Source organism: Fukomys damarensis, unplaced genomic scaffold (assembly GCF_012274545.1).
Source record: "Fukomys damarensis isolate Sample0158 unplaced genomic scaffold, DMR_v1.0_HiC HiC_scaffold_32, whole genome shotgun sequence".
Classification (NCBI taxonomy): domain Eukaryota; kingdom Metazoa; phylum Chordata; class Mammalia; order Rodentia; family Bathyergidae; genus Fukomys; species Fukomys damarensis.
The window spans coordinates 40,247,559-40,266,068 of NW_022900944.1; the positions used below are offsets into that span (position 1 = coordinate 40,247,559).

At 45.6% G+C, this 18,510-nt stretch overlaps 1 protein-coding gene and 1 long non-coding RNA gene across 3 annotated transcripts in view; both read right to left on the reverse strand.

Annotated features, from left to right (window-relative positions):
- The window catches only part of Adamts18 (ADAM metallopeptidase with thrombospondin type 1 motif 18), a 127,770-nt gene extending 127,418 nt beyond the window's left edge, over positions 1-352 (reverse strand). Inside the window, exon 1 of one of the 2 annotated variants that reach the window (XM_033758039.1) lies at positions 303-347. In XM_033758039.1, coding sequence (XP_033613930.1) covers positions 303-329 — 27 coding nt within the window. In that variant the 5' untranslated portion in view covers positions 330-347. Of the gene's footprint in view, positions 1-302 lie in introns of both variants that reach the window. The other variant, XM_033758040.1, reaches the window with a different exon arrangement.
- A 288-nt stretch (positions 353-640) lies between these two features.
- On the reverse strand, positions 641-12,092 carry LOC117283932. The gene is made up of 3 exons (XR_004514995.1): positions 12,022-12,092; positions 1,141-1,351; positions 641-996 (listed from the first exon to the last, which is right to left on the reverse strand). It is a non-coding gene; the product is annotated as an uncharacterized LOC117283932 (long non-coding RNA).
- Positions 12,093-18,510: the final 6,418 nt, after the last annotated feature.

Genomic DNA, 18,510 nt, shown 5'->3' on the forward strand with positions numbered 1-18,510 from the left:
TGTGGGGGGGGCGTCCGGGGTCGGGCGGCGACGTCATTTCGGCGCACGGAGGGACCAGCCTAAGAGGGGTCCCAGGTGAGAGGTGCTGCCCTCCCAGCCTGCACACTCCACCTCTGCAAGTCTGGGGCGGGGTGGGGGGGACCCAGTCCGGATACCTGGGTCTCAGCACCTCCCTAAGTGCCAGGGGCTACCCTGCTTTATCTCCTTTGCCGCAGGGCCTGTCTTTGCCAGGTGGAAATCATTAACCCCTTGATAGGGGGAAACTAAGGCCTAGAGGCACTTGAAATAATCCAGCTACCTACTGGGAGAGGTGCCTGTAACTGGCACATCTGGGAAGCTGGAAAACAAAAACAGCGAACCAGTCGCCGTCTGCAGCTTGTGAAGATTCCTGGTCGCTGTGACCTTCTCCTGGGTCTTTCCTCTCCGAGTGACCATGATCCTAGCTCCTAAAGGCTGAACATTGGCCCCAGACCCCAAACCTTCAGAAACCAAACCAAACAAACAGCTGCGGATAAAGCATGGAGGAAATTGTTAGATTTCATGATGTGTGCGTGTGTGTGTGTGTGTGTGTGTGTGTGTGTGTAGAAGGCAACATCTCCCCCCAAAGCCAGTATGAATCTTGTTAAGTATGCATATGGCCTAGAGGTGCTGTGCAGGGCCAGGGAGGACCAAGTTAGGCCTCTGGTGCTAGTATCAAGGTGACAAGGACAGGGCCTTGGAGCAGGTGTCCGCAGAGAAGGTAGACGTGGTGCTCTGCTCGGTGCCGTGAGTACTGAGATGGTACTACAGTGAGGTTCATGTTAAGCTTGGGATGGGTGACAGGTTGGTCAGGCAACACGGTCTGTTCCATTGAATGTGACAGTGAAGTGGGAAACAGAGCCGGAGAGGCAGAATGTGGCACCAGGGGTGAGGCAAGGCCTCAGGGGGAGAAAACAGTGTCCAGTGATTCCCGAAGCGTGGTCTTTTTCAGCTTCAGCGGCCTTTGCTTCATAATCTCTGAAACAGAAATCAACTCAATACAGTCAAAGCACAACCTGAGAATCCAGTGTTTTCCCAGCCACTTTACAAATCACCTTCAAAAGAAGAAAAGGCACCGTGTTTCTATTACTTCATGTACCCTCTGCCAAGCATCTACATCACCTGTGATCCTGGCTTAAATGCAGATTCTTGGGCCGAGTTCCACCGAGACTCCTATTTGGCGTGAGGTCCAAAGGTGCCCATGTGGCCAGAGCCTGCAGCTGCCTGTGCAAAGGTGACCCAATGCTTCACGTGATGTCAGCGACACTGCGGACCCTGAGGGGAACTGGACATCAAAGGCATGCAGTGGACACAGTGCTCCCCGTCACGTCACCTAGCAACAGATAAAACAAGAGTGGAGACCGGGGTGGACAGAGCTGGAAGTCACGGTGTGGAGTAAGCGCCACAGGAAACCGGAGCTGCTGGAGCACGGTCCACACTCAGATGGGAGTAAACAAGTTCTTGGTTTGCATCTCCCCAGGGAGATGTTTTCTCAAGAAACCAGGAGGGTCCTTTTGTTCTTCCTCTGTTGTGGCCAGTGATGAAGGTTACGCACCCAGGTCAAGCACCCAGGTCAGTGCTAGAGGCTGGAGAACGACTCTGGCCCACAATGCACTCCGGGCTGGGCTATGGGGTGCTTCAGCCTCAGCACCACTGATATTTGGAGCTACGCAGTTCTCTGTGATGGGAATTGTCCTGTGCTTTATAAACGTGTGGTGCCTAGCAGCATCTCTGGCCTCTATCTGCTGGATGCCAGCAGCACCCTCACAGTGGTGAAGAAATGCTGTATGGTTTCCCGATGACCCTGCCCCCATGAGAATCTGAACAAACACTGCAGATCTCGTGCTGTTCAGGGACATTTTTCCCCGACAGCATGGAGCCCCTTGTCCTGTCATCCGTTCATCCAGACACCCATGCCTTGAGCGCCCACCCTTTGAGGGGCTGGCGTCCCCCATGGGGGCCTAGTATAAGTGATTCTTCCCCCTTACTGATTTTCCACACACCGATGAATTGTTTCTTCTGACAGATTTGATGCAGAAAGAAAAACTTACACCTCACATGGTCATAGATTTATCTGTAAAACTTCCAGTTTTGCTCAGTGGCCAGTGACAAGGCCCAGTCTTTTCTGTGGGGCCGATATATAAACACAAAGCTGTAACTTCTGGATAACTGTGTACATTCAATTTTCCAGGAACTAGCCCTGCAATATGTACAAACGGTCATTAGATGGTGACAGAGTGACATGAGCTCAAGGTGTAGCCTTGAAGATATACCTGGCACTGGCACTTCTAAATTACTTGCGCATAGAAGTCTCAGCTGATTTTGAAACTATAAACCTAAGACACTACAACAACTATCAAAAGTTCATAGTAGACCAACACAGAGGAATGATGACTAATGCGTTGTGTTCTGTCAAAGCTGACCTAGAATGTGGCACAGGCTAGGCAGGCAGGCATGCAAGAAAGAAGGAAGGAAGGAGGGAGGGAGGGAGGAAACATTTGAGATAAAGGAAATCATAATTTCAGTCCTAATTAATAAAATCTTCTTCCCTTTTGTCCTGCTTTAAAAAAATCAATGGTATAGCTCTAGGTATTGGCTTTTCCTTCTTTTTCAAGTAACAGAAACTTATCCACCTGCACACCTCCCCAGAGCAGTATGTCTTAAGTAATATAGCCTTGCTGGCCAGAGCAAGACATACATGACAGGCTGGGATGTAACTCAGGTGGAGAGTGCTTGCCCAGCACACATGAGACCCTGGTTCACAACCAGGAGGGGAGGGGAGGGGAGGGCAGGAGAAAAGAGATGAGGGCTGGATAGGGCTGGGTGGTGAAGGGGAGAGGAGGCTGGATGGGAGTGGAGAGAGGAGAGCAGGACAGAGGGGAGAGGGGAGGGACAAGCAGAGAGAGGCGGAGAAGGGAGAAATTGCAAATCCTCCTATTTACTCTTCCCTTTGTCCCTGACCTTGAAGACACGAGTATCCCTCATACAGAAAGGAATAAACATCTCCTCCCTCACCACCATGGTTGAGTTTCTGAGCTATAACAAACTCCTTATTTTCTCCTCTCCTTTCCAGGTAAAGTGGAGGGACCCTGCCTCTCCTTCAGCTCCTCAAAGTTAGCATCAGTTTCTTGGGTTTTATTGGACAGGTATGTCTGGCAGTTTCCTGCAGAAAGTATTTTCATATCTAGAAAAAGATATGCTCTCCAAAGTCACCCATCGACACCTAGAAGAGGGAAAAATGAAACACCATAGCTTTATTTCAGCCTAATTGCCCAAAGGGAAAATGAAGAGAGGGAAATTATTGGCCTCCTTGAAGACTCGGGAGGTGAGGGATATTTCCTGCTCTGTGTGTCAGAGATGAGACTCGGTTAATAAATGCAGCCCTCAGAATCAGTGGACTGACAGAGAGAGAGAAGGTAGAAGATCACAGAATAACGGGTCCTAACTTTTTCCCTCTTCATTAGAGATGATCATCCAGAAAGACAAAGAGAAAGGTAGCAGCCTTTTTTAAAAAATGTATTTATTAGCAGTAGTGTCGGAGGCAGAATTTATTAATATCACAAGTAATTTTGAAATTAGATGGACCTCAAATACAATTTAGGGATTTGTGGCTGTTCTCCCTTGAGTTCTACTCCATCTTCTGTTTCACATTTTTATGACAGTGGTGTTGACTTCTTGCCTGACAACTTGTGGCCCTCTGAATTAGCTGCATAGTGAGGCTTCCTCTCCCTACCCCAGCTTTCCACTGTGCAGCGAACCCTCTGGACCTGCTCTTGTCCCCAGTTCTATTTATAGCCCTTTCCCAAGCCCTCCTATTAAAAGTAGCTTGCTGGCCAGACGCTGAAGAGGTAGTATTAAAACTAGACTACTTATTTCCACAAACGACCTCAAGACCAAGTTCTGAGCTGTCTGCGCATTGGAAGACAGGAATGTATACTTTTCAAAAGTTCTGGAAAACATCAGGCTGCCTAAGAAGAACAAATAACTGCTGTTTTCAGGGATTAGTTTGTAGCACAGCGATTCCATCACTCTCAGGCATAAGTTCTCCCTGAGCTGTAGGTCTCAGGCAACCAGGATTGGGAACTACTGTTAATCAGAATCACCTGGAAAATTGTTAGAAGTACACATACTTGGCACCCTCATGAATATTCCAATTAAGTGGGTCTGGGTTTCTGATGTAACTAAATATATTGCAAAACAATAATTGCAGCCCACTGTACTTCTCTTTCTTGGATGCCAGCACTACTTCCTAGCCAATAGGATTTAACTCCTGTGGGATGCCTTGCTCTCATTTCTTATTCATAGAGGTAGCCAAGTTTCACAGAGAGAAAAAAGGACAAACCTGGGACTGAATCCTTGCCAGAGTGCTGAGTGCCGAGTGGTAAGTTCTGATGTTTGTATTGTGTTTGATTTGTTTTGAGGGTGGGAGAAGGGAATTTGCCTTTGTAACTTTTCCATTTCCCTTCTTCTGGTTTAATCCATGATGCAGACACATCCAAATATATAATAGCACTTTGAAGTTGGCAATAAACACTGGGGTGGGCACCGGGCTCAGTAGAGTTCTTCACTGGTGCCGATCTGAACAATTTGGGAGGAAGAACCCATCTTTGAGTTATGGTCACTGTGCAAGATAATTGACGCCTGGTGTTGTCAACAGCCACCTTCCTGAGCTGTGACAAGGACATTAATGTACCGGTAGGAAAGGAAACAGAAAATACACAGCTCTGGATTAAGCCCCTGGCTCCTGTACCTTCTTCTTTACTCCTTGAAATCTCTAGCCAAGAAATCTCTCTCCAACTCTCCTTTGCTTTTAGGTTAGTCTTCGTAGGGTGTCTGTCATCTTCAGTGAAAGTAGTTCCAACACCTTTGCAATATCTACTAGCTTTCCATTACTACAACTAACTCCTCAACTATTTAACTTATAGAGAACAGAAGGTATGTTGTGGCTCGGAATTCTGAAGGTCCCAGCTGTGATCAATGGGTTCTGTTGCTTTGAGGCCTGTTGTAATACACATCATGTGAGGGAATAGAGCAAAACATTGCTGCTCACACATGGACAGCAAGTGAAGGAGAGAAAGAAGGGACCAGATCCGCACAGTCCCCTCTGGAGGCACCCCAGTGACCTAAAGACCTCCCGTTAGATCCCCCCTCTTCACCACCTCCAAGTAGTGCCACTTCCTGTGTCCGCTGGCCTTTGTGACTGCCACCCGATACCCAAAGAAAGTCGATTGAAAGGAGGAAAGGTTTAATGCTGCTCAGCGTGTCAGTCCGGGGCCAGCTGCTGTACTGCTTTAGGCCTGTGGTGAGCCAGAAGAGTGCGACAGAGAGAATATGCTCACCTGAGGCAGCCAGGAAACAGGGAGAGGGAGAGGCTAGCAAGCGGGGAGACAGGGCCAAGATAAACCCTCACAACCACACCTTCAGGGACCTGCTTCATCCAGTGAGTCCCCACCGCAGGAAGCCCACTGGGCTCTGCACTCACAAATGGATTACTCCACAGATGGAGTTAGAACCTTCATGGTTAGACCACTTCCCTGAAGCCCATCAGCTCACAATGAAGCCTTTAGCATGTGAATTCTGATGGATGTTTCAAATTCAAACCATGACCACCACCCTGGGGTGCAAGACTTTACTTTATGAACTGTGGGGGACACTTAAGACCCAAACTACACCCTAGTACTGTGTTCATCTCTAACACAGGTATAGACACCCTACCTCGCATTTATAGAATTTTCATAAGGCACGACTGAGGCAACACATAAAAAGTGGGTGATGCAAAATCCAGAGCCACTACTGCTCCATAAATGCCAATGTTCTCCTTCCTTTCCTAGTGTTCTTTTTTCTTCTTACCCGTGATCTCCTGCATAGAGCTAGAAGGCACTGGGTGTTTTCCCACCAAACTGTTGTCCAGGCCCTGACCCACTCCCGTCTAATTTCAGAATCGTCATTGCTAGATAGAGTAGCTGGGTATGCATTAGGAGATGGTGCTTCCTTCTGAGTGGGCACACAAAAGTGGCCAGAAGATGGACACTGTAGACGTGAAAGAAACAGCACACTTCTTGGCTAATGTTGCTTTACTGGAACAGGCTCTTGTGGTCTGACACCCACTGGGTTTCATCTCAGCCATTCATGGTGCCTACCTCAGCTACAGTCGCCTCTTCAGCCCTTTCTTCTTTTGGACTGGGGACGGACTGGAAGCGAAGAGCCCTCTTACAGCTGTGCACTGCACTCCTTTTCCTGAATCACCAGTTCCACTTAGGCCCCCACTGCTGGTGTCACATGCTTGTGCTATGAGCTCGGTCAAAAGGCCACACGGCGCAGGTGAAGAAGGCAAGCACATGACATCCCCGTCACCCTTGCCTGCTCGGCAACCTGCAGACTGGCTTCTAACCCCAGCCTCGAGTTCCTTTCATGAAAAGTACAATAAAGTCTGTAAACGAATGAGTAAATAAAGAGCAGTATATTGTCTCTGCTCCTTTCACTCAGAATCATTAAAGATACCAGAAAGAACGAGGGCAAAAGAGAGGGCGCCGGTCTGATACTCTGGTAACTCCCAGGTCTGTAGCTCTAGCTGCATCTCCGTCTCACGCACGAGACTACTTCCACCACTCACGGGACATGTTTAACTGGCAGCATGGGAGGCACATTAAACTCCACAAGGCACTGAAGAGAAACCACAGGGCACACTACATATAGATTCATCCACCCAGAGTCTCAAGCTGGGAGGTTTGGTGCCTTGGATGTGGGAGGGGACTCACAGTATCTGCTCTCAAAGTGATGCAGGATCTCTCCCACTCCATCCTGTCACAATCTCTTTATTTTAGGCCATTAGCATCTGTCACCCAGTAAGACTTAGAATTGGAGGTACCTTGTCCATGCTGACTTCTCTGATAGCCTTATCTGACTAGGCTGTATGAAACAGACCTCCTAGGACTCCCTACAACCACCGGCCAATCCCTCTGTGGTCACCGTCAGGTACTGAGATGGCACGACCCTCACCCTGTTTTGTCACCTGTTTCAAACGGGGAGGAGGTCATTGTCATCTTAAGCTAGAATGGACACGATTGGTGATATATTTGTTTCAAACCGCATTGCCCAAAAGGAAAGCAGTCCAGACACAAACTGCCCCTCCATACCCAACCCTAACCACAGAGCCAGGTTACTAGTACTGCATCCTGGGAGGGACAGTGTCCACAACCTGCCTGTGAGCTACACCCAGCTGATTGTTTAGTTTTTGATTCCTCCCTTATTCTCCCATTTTATTTTTATTCCCTCCCTCAGCCTCTACTATACAGTGGTCTTTTTTTTTCTTCCCCCCTTCCTAACTGAACTCTAAATTATGATTATCGCTCAAGTAAGTCTAAGCACCCGAAACTTACCCTGAGCTGTTTAGCCATGTAATCTCCACTCGCAAGTACTCTCAAACTGGTTGCCCATTGCTCTAGTCCCTTCCCCAGAGACACTGAATTAATGGCTCTGGATGCACTGTGGAATTATTTTTAAAGTCTAATATGCAGCCGGTTGAGACCTATCCACTGTCCAGCATATCAGTGGTCTGAGCATAGCCCCACACCAGTAGCATTGACATCACCTTGGTACAAGTTAGTTACACAGAGTCACTGGCCTGGCCTGTTGGTGTCCTTACCTACTGAGTCCCCCAGTACTGAGGACACACCTGCACAGGCTCTGCCCACAGGGGGCTGCCTGCTCCTCTACCCCCACCCTGGTTATGAGCTCAAGATCACCAGGTGAACCCAGTGGCTTTCAAGATGCAGAAACTCAGCTGCAGAGCCGAACTGGACTTTGACACTAGCTTTGTGAACTGAGAGATTCTCCTGTCCTCAGTAATCTTCAGCTTCCTTCTCTCCAAGATGGTGAAAATCACTGAATACCTGTACTGTCTCACACAGATGTGGCCACAGGGAGAAAGAGGGATCAGGCTGATTATCACGTGTTAGATTAGGCACTCGGTAAGTGGAAGTCTTGTGGCCATTTTCTCTCCCCTGCATTGTCCCTCTGCCCACTCTGACCTGGGGGAAAGGGTGACTCTTTATTCCCAGGATGCTGGCTCTATGATCTTGGAGGTTCATGGGTGTCACGTTCATCTCCAAATCAAACATTTCATAATTTAAGTGTCCAAAAAGGTCACAGCTCCCTTGACTTAACTTCATTTCCTAAAACATTCACCATGCACTGGCCTTCTAGACACTGAGTCTCTTCCTCTGCAGCCCCCGTCCTGCTGCGAATGTTGTGTAGGGGATGCACCCTGTTCCACGGGCCATTTGGTTCTAGAAGCTGCATGGCCTTTCCACTGGCCTGCAAAGATTCCAAGAGGCAGATCATTTAAAACCAATTATTGGAGCTCACCTGGCTTCTGCAAGGAGTTAAAGGAGGCCAAAGTGCCAGGGGGCTAATAGCCAAAAGAATGGAGGAGAAGTGTATTTCTTATTTTTACAGCATCCATTTAGAGAGGGTCCAGATGGGCTGTGTCCAGACAGCAACCTAATACTTTAAATCACTCTATTTCTGTGGAGTTCCATCTTTGCCTGCCGTTGGACGGAGTATCTTGCATTTTACATTGTTGGAAAAAGGAGAGGAGCCTTTTGGAAAAGGTCTGAAAAGCTAACATTGAACTAGGGCATGATAACAGCCACAGGCCATCAGATCCCACTTGCTTGGCCTGCAAGGTTGGACATTTTTATGTGCCTTACATCAGGAGCTTCCACCTCTCTGGACAAAGGGGGGAAGCGTGTCCATGGTGGGTGGCCCCAATTAAACCCTGTGCCTAGAGAGTTTCCGCCCAGGCTGACTGGAAGTCAGCCAGGGCTGATTAGAGAGCAGGTACCTCAAATGGCCCAGTGCTGCCATAATGAAAAAGCCCTGGAAATCTGCTAAATGACACAGAGGAAAATCATTACAATTGAAAAGCCTGCCTGCCTTAAAGAAAAAAAAATGTCTTCAGAATTGCCTAAATATTGCTTTGCTCAGTGAATTAACTGTACAGTAAATGAAAGATCTTTTACAAGGACACAGCCTGGAGCACATTGCTTTCATTATAAAACATGCATTTGTTTTAAAAGCACATGAAAACAAAACAAAATAAAAACAAAGCAGAAACACCACCCCCAACACCCACATCCACACAAGAAAGCCAGACAAATTGCAGGTATACTACAGAATCAACAACTAGGTCTAAAACGGAGGGCTTACAGATACTAAATTAAAAATAGTAATAAGTATTTTTATGATGTCAAAGTCAATAACAGTCTGAAAATCTGGAAAAATATAGAGAATAAAAATAATGCATCATCTATCCTTCAAAGACAACCAGAGTTTACATGGTGTGGTATAGCTTCGTCTGTAAGTACTAGCTGGGAGAGTTGAGGTTGTATTGTGTGCTTTTGTTACCACTTTATTTGATTAGCATTATATGTGGGATATGTTACAGGTATTAACATTCACTGAGCCATCATTGTTAATGGCAGAGATATAATCCATTATAGGCATTAAAGGCACAATGCATTTAGCAACAATTTGGATGTGCTCTTGTGGAACAGGGAGCTACAATATGTAATAGCAATAGCAGGGACATCTGCAACACAGAATGGGGAAGGGTGATGTGGGCTAATGTTTCTTGAGTTACTTTGGGCCACACATTGGGCCAGGGACCATTCTCTTGTGTACCCATTAGATTTCCCAATAACCCTGTGAGTTGGGACCCATCTTTAACAGACCAGACAACTGTGGTGCATTGATGGGTAAGACCTGGGCCCAAGGTCACAGAGCTAGTCTTGCAGAGCCAGGGTGAATGAAGACCCAGGTCTGTCATCGCCCTCATTTATAGTCCTCATCCAGACATAAACACAAAGTGGTGCGTTCAAAGAACACAAGCTTAGAGTCCAAGTGTGAATTGCCTCCTAGCTTGCAAATGTTACATAACCAATCAGTACACATTGTCTGTGTTAGTCAGCTTTTCAGCACCATAACAAAATATCTGACATGACTTATGAAGAGAAATGGTTATTTTGGCTCGTGGTCTTGGAGGTTTCAGTTCATGATCAGTTGGCTGGAATGATCTGAGCTTGTATAGGAAAAGCACATCATGCCAGAAGTGCATAGCAGAGAAAACCTGCTTCCTTGTGGACAGGGCAAAGAGAGAAGAGGAAGGAGCCAGTGTCCCAGAATCCCTTTGAAGTCCACATCCTTGAGGACTTGAGTTTCCTCCCAACAAAGACTTGACACTAAGCCTTTAACAAGTGGGCTTTTGGAGCATGTGTAAAATTTCTGTATTACCTAAATGCCTTTTGTTATACAAATTTGAGTTAGGTGCTCTCACTCACAAAATGATAAGTATATCTCTAAAAAGTTCAATTTGGAAAAGCCAAATCTTTTTTCACAAGAGCTGTAACTTAGAATTCAATTTTATGCAGGAAGGATGTCATAGGTTTCACCTGCATGTAGACCCAGGAAAAAGAAGCAAGCCAAGGCATAAATATAGCCCAGAAAGTTCCATAGTACTTAAAAGAGAGACCTGCTTTGGTTGAGAAATAAAGTAATAACAACAGTGAAAATAACTTAGTGCTACAAATTGCCTGCTTGCTTATATAGAATTGGGCCAACCAGGGAGAAAATAAGCATCAAAGTAGTTTTTCAATCTGAAAAGTGAAAGTAAGAATGTGTAAGGCACAAAGAAGATAAGTAATTTCCAGATGGTACAAGTTGGATAAGAGGCAACGGTGGAGTTTAAGATTGGATCTGGATCTGCTTAGTTCCAGAAACACAGACTAGGCCCAGCTCACCTTCCCTCATCGGGCAGTATAATATTTTGGACCAGTAGGTGTGACTCACCTCCATTCACGCTAGAATTAGTTTTCGGTTCTATGAAAAGCACTCTGTGCCTGGGGTCTGCCCATAGATGTCCTCAAGCCTGTCCCAAAGGCTTGACCAAATGCAACGTCACCTGGGACTGGGCCATGTGTTTGCCATTAGCCCCTAATTCTCAGAATTCATTCACTCGGGCAGTCCCCGGATGTCAGAATATTCATCAGACAAGTCACGGGCCTAACCTCAAGTGGCATTTCGTGCCTCAGTTGTAGGGAAAAGAAGTTGAGAGAAGCAAAAACCTGGGCACACCTAGGAAACTAAGGGGATAAAAACTTAGAAAAGAAACACCAAAGACAGTAACTTTAAAGAGGACAAAACATCATGTACAATACACCATTGAAGAGATGAGGGAGAGGAGTGTGTGTGAAACAGAAGCATCAGATGAATGCTGGGTACAACGACTGCAGCAGCACCAAGATCCGAGCAGCTCCTGAGGACCCATTTGCCCTCATTTCTCCTGGCTCCCACTGACCCCCATGTCATCCACTCTTAGCTCTTGCACCGTTGTCTCCTCTGACACAGAATACTGTACGTCAAACCCACACATAAAATGCAACTCATTTTCTTCGTTCCAAACCACTCAAGCAAGACGTGTGTGTGTGTGTGTGTGTGTGTGCGCGCGTGCGCGTGCGTGTGTGTGCATATGTGTGGATCAGTTGTTATTAAAGTTTGGAGATCCAAAGTAGGTTTTATAGTATCATGGTAAAATACACATCACATACAATTTTCCACTGTAGCCATTTGAAAGTGTACTATTCAGTGGCATTAAGTACATTCATGATGTTGTACAACCATCACCACCATCAAATGAGTTTCACATCACACAGGTGGAAACCAATTTACAGTGAATATCAGATATCCCTTCCTTACAAGTCACTTGGCCACCCGCCGTGTTGCTCAAGGTCTTCATATCCCAAACACTGCCCTTCCTCTCCCTTTCTACTACATTTTGCGCAGAGCAGATTAGCTCCCACCTGCACTGGCTTGCAGGCCTATCTGCTCATATCAAATATCTCATTATCGTGCTCTGAAGAAATCAATGGTGACTTGTTCCTGGCCTTACACTTCAGTAGAGTAGATTAACCAACTGAAGGGAGTTCAGATTCCTTTTCTACTCACCCAGTTTCTGCATGTGAAAAGCAACTGGAAAGAGATGAATTTGCTCACGTCTATGCAGAATGCCATTTCCTGCAGAAGATACAAAGGTTACATACCAGTTTAGGCTCAAAACAACAACAAAAGTTTGTCAATTTGCAGTCTATAAAAACTAGAATGCTTTCTCATGGCCATGGTGCTGGGAATGAAGCCAAGCATGGTCTTCTCATCACAGGTTCAGACTGATCTAATGAGTGTATTTCATTAAGGGGATCAGTGGAAATCCACCCCAAAGGGTCATGATTGGAAGAGCTCTCGATTTGGCATCGGCCTGAGCTCTGATTTCTCGACGAGAAGACTTCACACCACCCCAAGCCTTCCAACATGGATTGATGTCCTTTACTTAGGATTTTCAAATGCCCACTATTTTACTCAGTCATAAGACAAAAGATTCAGCAAAAATATAAAACTGGAGAGACCTCTGTGTTGGAGTTTTAGGACCCTGAGGACCAGAGATTATGTTCACTCCCTGTTCATTTTTGACAGAGATTCTTAGCTGGGGGCATTCTCCACCCAGGGAAAGTAGGACAAAGTCTGGAGACATCTTCGTCACCCAAGGCTGGAGATTTCTCCTGGCATCTGATGTGCAGTGGCCAAGAGTCCTGTCCAACACTGTACCCTGCCCAGGACAGCACCCTCCAAAGCAATATGTTGAGTTTAAAATGTCAGTAATTCTGAGATGGAGAAACCTAGATATGAAGGGTCTCCGTTTAGCACATGCTTATTAAGCCCTGTTTATATGTCGTACCCTTTATGGAGGGTTAGAAGGTGCCCATGCCTGTTTCCTCAGCATACTACATTTGTGATATTGACAGTGGACACCCAATGAGCTTGAAAGGATCTAAGGTCCTACTAACTCCTTCACTTGTACAATATTATCTTATATAATCTCCACACTAGCCCTGTAATATTATCCTCTCATCCTTTCCTTTTTAAAAGAAAGATACAGTAGAATCTCAGAGAGGTTAACTTTCCCAAGGCAACACGGCATCTATGTTTCCCACCTTAGAACCACTATACACAATGGGCTACCAGCTAAAAAGTTATAGAATCACAGTACCTACATTAGAGGATTTTCAGAGATTATTTATGCTCTCTAATTTTTAATGTACTGTTTCCACCAATGCAATATTCCTTATTTTATGACCTACCTACTTCATGGCTATATGGATTATGACCTGCTGCTGGGACTTAAAGCCTACATTCAGACTACAACCCAGAGATGTGAACAGAACAGCAACCTCATGGTGGCTTCTTCCGTACTGTAATTTTTGCTGATTGGATTTTATAGTACAGTACTAGAGTTATATTTTCTGCATGTAAGGGTTATGCAAATAAAAACAAAGTCATCGAGTTGGAGCTTTCCTTTGACCATTTCTTGGTTCTGAATATTATAACGCACACACTATATACATTTCCTCACTTAGCAACCAATTCAGTTAGTGACCTACTAGCAGGAACAAAACCCAATTCATTACACAAAGAATGTCCCAAGAATGAGCTTTGCTGTGGCTGAGAGTTCTGAACATGCTAGGTTGTCACCTGAGGAGAAGGAGAAGAAAAGAAGTCTGAAAAGGGGCCATGACCGCAGGGATCTCGAATGCCAGATTATTCCTCAGAGATGACAAAGCCTTCCTCAAGTCCCTCTGCAGGAGAGAGAGAGAGAGAGTTGACCAGAACCTGGACCAATGGATGAGAGAATTTCTTGAGATTCTCCATCCACTTCTTTTCAGTAAGCATTTTCATTTCTCTACATAAGTAAAGAATGCTCTGCACTCTCTCGTTTCACCGGGATCATCGGAGGAAGAGTAAATGGATGAGGCCCCTAAGGGAAATGTCTACGATAAGAAATGCGGAGGGAGCTGAGAAGGTGGGGAACCCGTCAGAGCATGATGTGCACATGATCCCCCAATGAAGGGGACATGGAAGGATGCTTGAGTGGAACCACAGACTTAGACTGTGTGCAGTATAATGGAGGTTCTGGAAACCAGCCATCAGATGAATCTGGATCCCCTTAGTGTCTCTGCTACATTCGCTTGTCGGCCAGGATCAGCCCACAGGAAGTGGGTCCTGGATATAGATGTGGGAGTAGAATTCAGTACCCAACTCTGGGCCCTGGGCCAACTGCCCTCCTGCCCTTTCTGTAGCTGACTGTTTGGGAGGTACATTTGTGTGGCTGCCACTCTTGGCACTTTTAAATATTGAACGAACATGCACAAATCCTCTGAGTTCAGTTCAATAGACATGCATGTCCGCAAACACATGCCCTTTAGGCCCCTGGGCACCCTCTGGGTTGTGCCTGAGCATTACTTTGTGGGAGTAGCTTCAAACCAGCAAGCTCCCCTGCTTTAGGGACATGTCACAAATGCCCCTCACTGGGTACAGTTGATCTCTCGTTCCACCCACCTCCTCCAGAAAAGGTCCTGTTCTTTTATTTCCTATTAAAACACAGATCTCAGCTTTGGTTATCTGCCCTCCCATTTCTTTCTGCAACCACTAGTCCTGCAATGACAAGCTGTAAACACCATAATCGTGCAACAACAGTCCCTGTCATAGGTGAGCTCCACTCAAAGGAGTCAGTTCAATGGTCCTCCCTCACCCCAGTGGCCCTGCTGGCCCTCCTTGCAGCTGAGACATGATCTGAGGGCCACGCCTGGGCTGCTGGACCCCAGCCAGCCAGCTGGGAGTCCTTAGGTGGGACCTGAAATAGTAATCAAGCAGGGCAGATGGAGGTGAGGGACTTTGGAGATCCTACCTATGTGCTCTGTAGGTGGCCGCAGGGCACTTGACTCTGATCCAAGGGAATTCACCTGGCTCTAAGCTGGCCTGGTGCCAGTTGCAGAGGGTAAGCCTGTTCTGAATGATGGTGTCTGGACTCAGTTCATGCCGAATTGTTGCTGTGTGACTCTTTAAAATTGATTCCTCAGTGAAAGATATTTGAAACCTAAACTTCCCATCCTCCCACCCCACTTTATTTTCAGGTGCAGGCATTTGTCCTTGCTGAGAAGCTAGTAGGCAAATCACGGCTGGAAGTGGAATCCATGAGCGATGCTAGGCACAGCTGTTGAAATATTGAAGCTTCTCCCAGACTATTTAGGAAAGAACAAAACTGTGCATTCCTGTGGCACCCAAGGCCGTACGGCTGCAGTAAGTAAGGAAATGCTGACTTCTCGAAAGTGTGTCTGGAACACACAGCTCTGCCAGCCGACTCCCGAAAATGAACATGGAGGAGTCTAGTAGCTCTTAAGGTGTGGTCCCTGGTCCTAAAATATCCGCATCACCATGAAGCTCTGTAGAAATGCAAAGTTTGAACACTATCACCTACTGCGTCAGAAACTAAGAGTACGGGACCCAGCACTCTTGGAGGGTAATTTTGATCACCATCGAAATTTGGGAATCCCTGTTCTAGAGAAAAAAAAAGATTGTTTTCTTTTCCCCACAACCAAAACACAAATGAGTTTGCTTAATTATGTAATGATCCTATCATGCCTTATGGTGTATTTGTTCAAACATTTACTGAATTACTCTGATGTATGTACTAGGCTTTACACTAGGTAAAGGAGGGTGTGGTACTACGTAAAGAGACATGTTCTTACGAGCTTACCTTCTGTTCAAAAGAACTGATATTAATAAAATAATTACACAAATAAAAGTGTAAGCGCTGATCATTTGAAGTACTCTGTATGAAATACACAAAGCTTCTTAATAACACGATACCAGAAGAAGTGATTTAGTGTGGAAGGTTAACCTTCATTAAGGGAATGGGCCTGAGTGGAGAGAGGCACAGAAATTAGGGCAGTAAAATTTGCAGGATACGTGGCTTTTCAGACAAAGAAAAGAGCACATGCCAAGGCCCTGCATCTGAATGGAGACAGCTCAAAAAACCGGCCAAGGTCTGGGCGGCAGAAGTTCTAAGTCAAAGAACACAGAGTGACAAAATAAGACAATGGACATGTGGAGCCATGTGAAACATTTTGGTCTTTGTTTATTACAAGAACCACGGGCATCCACTGAAGCACTTAAAGGCAAGGGTGGGAACAATCTGTGTGGACTGGCGTTTGAAGAAACCCCACTCTGGGTGATGGGCGGGGAGTGGGTTGGAATGCTACGGAGACGGAGAGCACACCGGGGAATGAGTGCACTGTCATTTGTCCAGGCTAGAGACTGAGGCTGGAGGACAGATGGGGGAGGTGGAGGCGGAGAGATGTGGGAGGAGCGTGGGTGGAGTCTATCAAAAGTCCAGAGACCAGGGAGACAAAGGTGTCAAGGATGAGTCCTGTTCCCGGCTTGCAAAGATAGAGGAATGAGGTGTTATTCAGTGAGGTAACGTCTCCGAAGAGCAGCAGGTTTAGGGTAGGGTAGGTGATCGAGCACATAGATTTTAAGCTTTTTAGTTTCCCTTGAGACTGACCAGTTAGTTATCTCAGTCACTTTCTCTTTGCTAGGACACAATACCTGAGATGTACAGTTTAAGGGAGGAAAGGTTTATTTTGACTCACAGTTTCAGAAGTCTCAGTCCTTGCATGGTCAGCCAGTTCCAAAGCAGGAACGCTATGGTTGAAGGAGCTGGGCAGAAGAGAGCTGCTCACATCGTGGTGACCAGGAAGCAGAGAGCAAAGAGAGGAGCTGGGGGGAAGACACCCCCTTCCATGTAATGCCCCCTTCTAACAGCACGTCAGCTATTGGGCCCCATACTTTATTCACTTTCTGAAAGCCCCACTGACCTTAGGGGACCATTCTTGACTTAAACCAGAAAATGGGTGTGAGCCTGGGGAGGGTTTCAGAGACAAAGTTGGGGCTGAAGATGCAAAACTGTGACATGGCTCACCCTTCTAAGGGTTAGGGCTGGAGCCCACAAAGAGGCAAGAAGGAGAAGATGGAGAGACTCAGGATTCATCCAGGAAGGACTCTGACTTGTGCAGCAGGAGCTCAATAAACATCTGTGTAATAACATGAAGAAAGAAGAAAGGAAGGGAAAAGAATGATAAAAGTAAGAGTTAAACAAAATGGTTTGTGTTCACACTCGGGCTCTGTCATCTAAACAAGTTTCTTGTCCTTCTAAACCTCAGTTCCCTCATTTTTAAAGTGGGAAGAAAGTGATCCACATCTCATATATGTATTGTAAATTACATGACATTTGTCACAGGGCAAATGCTCAGCAACTTACCAAACATTGCCCAGTGCAAAGTTTTTAATATTTATTCACTTGATAAGTATTAAACAAATATAAAATTGGTTGAATACATGACATCAATGCTCTTTCCACGTTTTTCTGAAATCCATTTCATAATAGTTGCATGGGGTGAAAGGGACGGAGTATATTTGTGATTTGTATTTCACCCAGTAAACTAGGACATTTATTTTGAGCTTCTGTCTCACTGAGGAAGTGAGAACAGTGATATAAGATGTAAGCGTAGCAATTCTTTAAAATGACAGTTTAGGCGTTCTCTGTCTTGTTTTTATTCTTAAGAAAAATAAAAGTAAGCCTGTATTGCCTGGTATTCCATATATCAGGATGGGTTATGCCAACCGCTCCATCTGACCTTTCTCATTCTACAAAACCTCATTATTTTCTGTAGTCTGTATTACTTTGGAAACCTCATCTTTTTCAAGAATTATCTTCCCTTATGCACTTTGGCAATAAAATGAAATGATAAACATTGGGAGCTCCAAGAGGCACCACAATGCCTGAACAAATGAATATGCTTCTAAAAAATTGGAAGTAACGCAGATATGCAACCAGCAGAGGTAAGGAGGGACCTGTCACTGCAGACACTTGAGAGCACCAGCCTGAGCAGCCTTGTCTTTATAGAAACATTCACTGTAACTAGCACGAGAGACCTGCACAGATGAAGAAAGAAGCAGTCACGGGAGAAACTCAGACCAGTTGCCATTGTGTTTTATTGGGTGTTCTATCCAGTTAAAGGCTGAAAACATGAAAACGATAGCCAAGGTTATTACTAGAAAGCAAACTTTAAAAATGATTCATGGCACTACTGCATCTTTTGATAGGAGTAAGTACATTCTTAGGATTAATTCAGGGGAATTTTGCTTTCTCTTTGCTGGCTGGCTAAGAGCAGGCAAGAAGCAGGCCATAAATGACAGATCCTAGAAAATGATTTCAGGATTAGTTCCAAAGGGGTCTCCAGCCAACAAGCATGAATTGGCTTTGCCTCACAGAAAAACTCAGGACCAGGGACACTGTCTGAAATCTCATAAATAACAAAGCAAAAATCCTAAAACATGATGCATTTCCAGAGCCTGTTTACAAAGACTTCAGAAGCCTTGCTCTAGAGATATTATGTATTATCATTCTGAAACCCACTTCTCTTCCCATTTTAGTCACTGTGAAATAGGAGGATGATGTGCAATCATAGCATCCCAAAAACCTGCTATGAGAAGGCTACAATGACTAGAATTAATCGGGTCTTACTTTGTGTTGATAACCACATT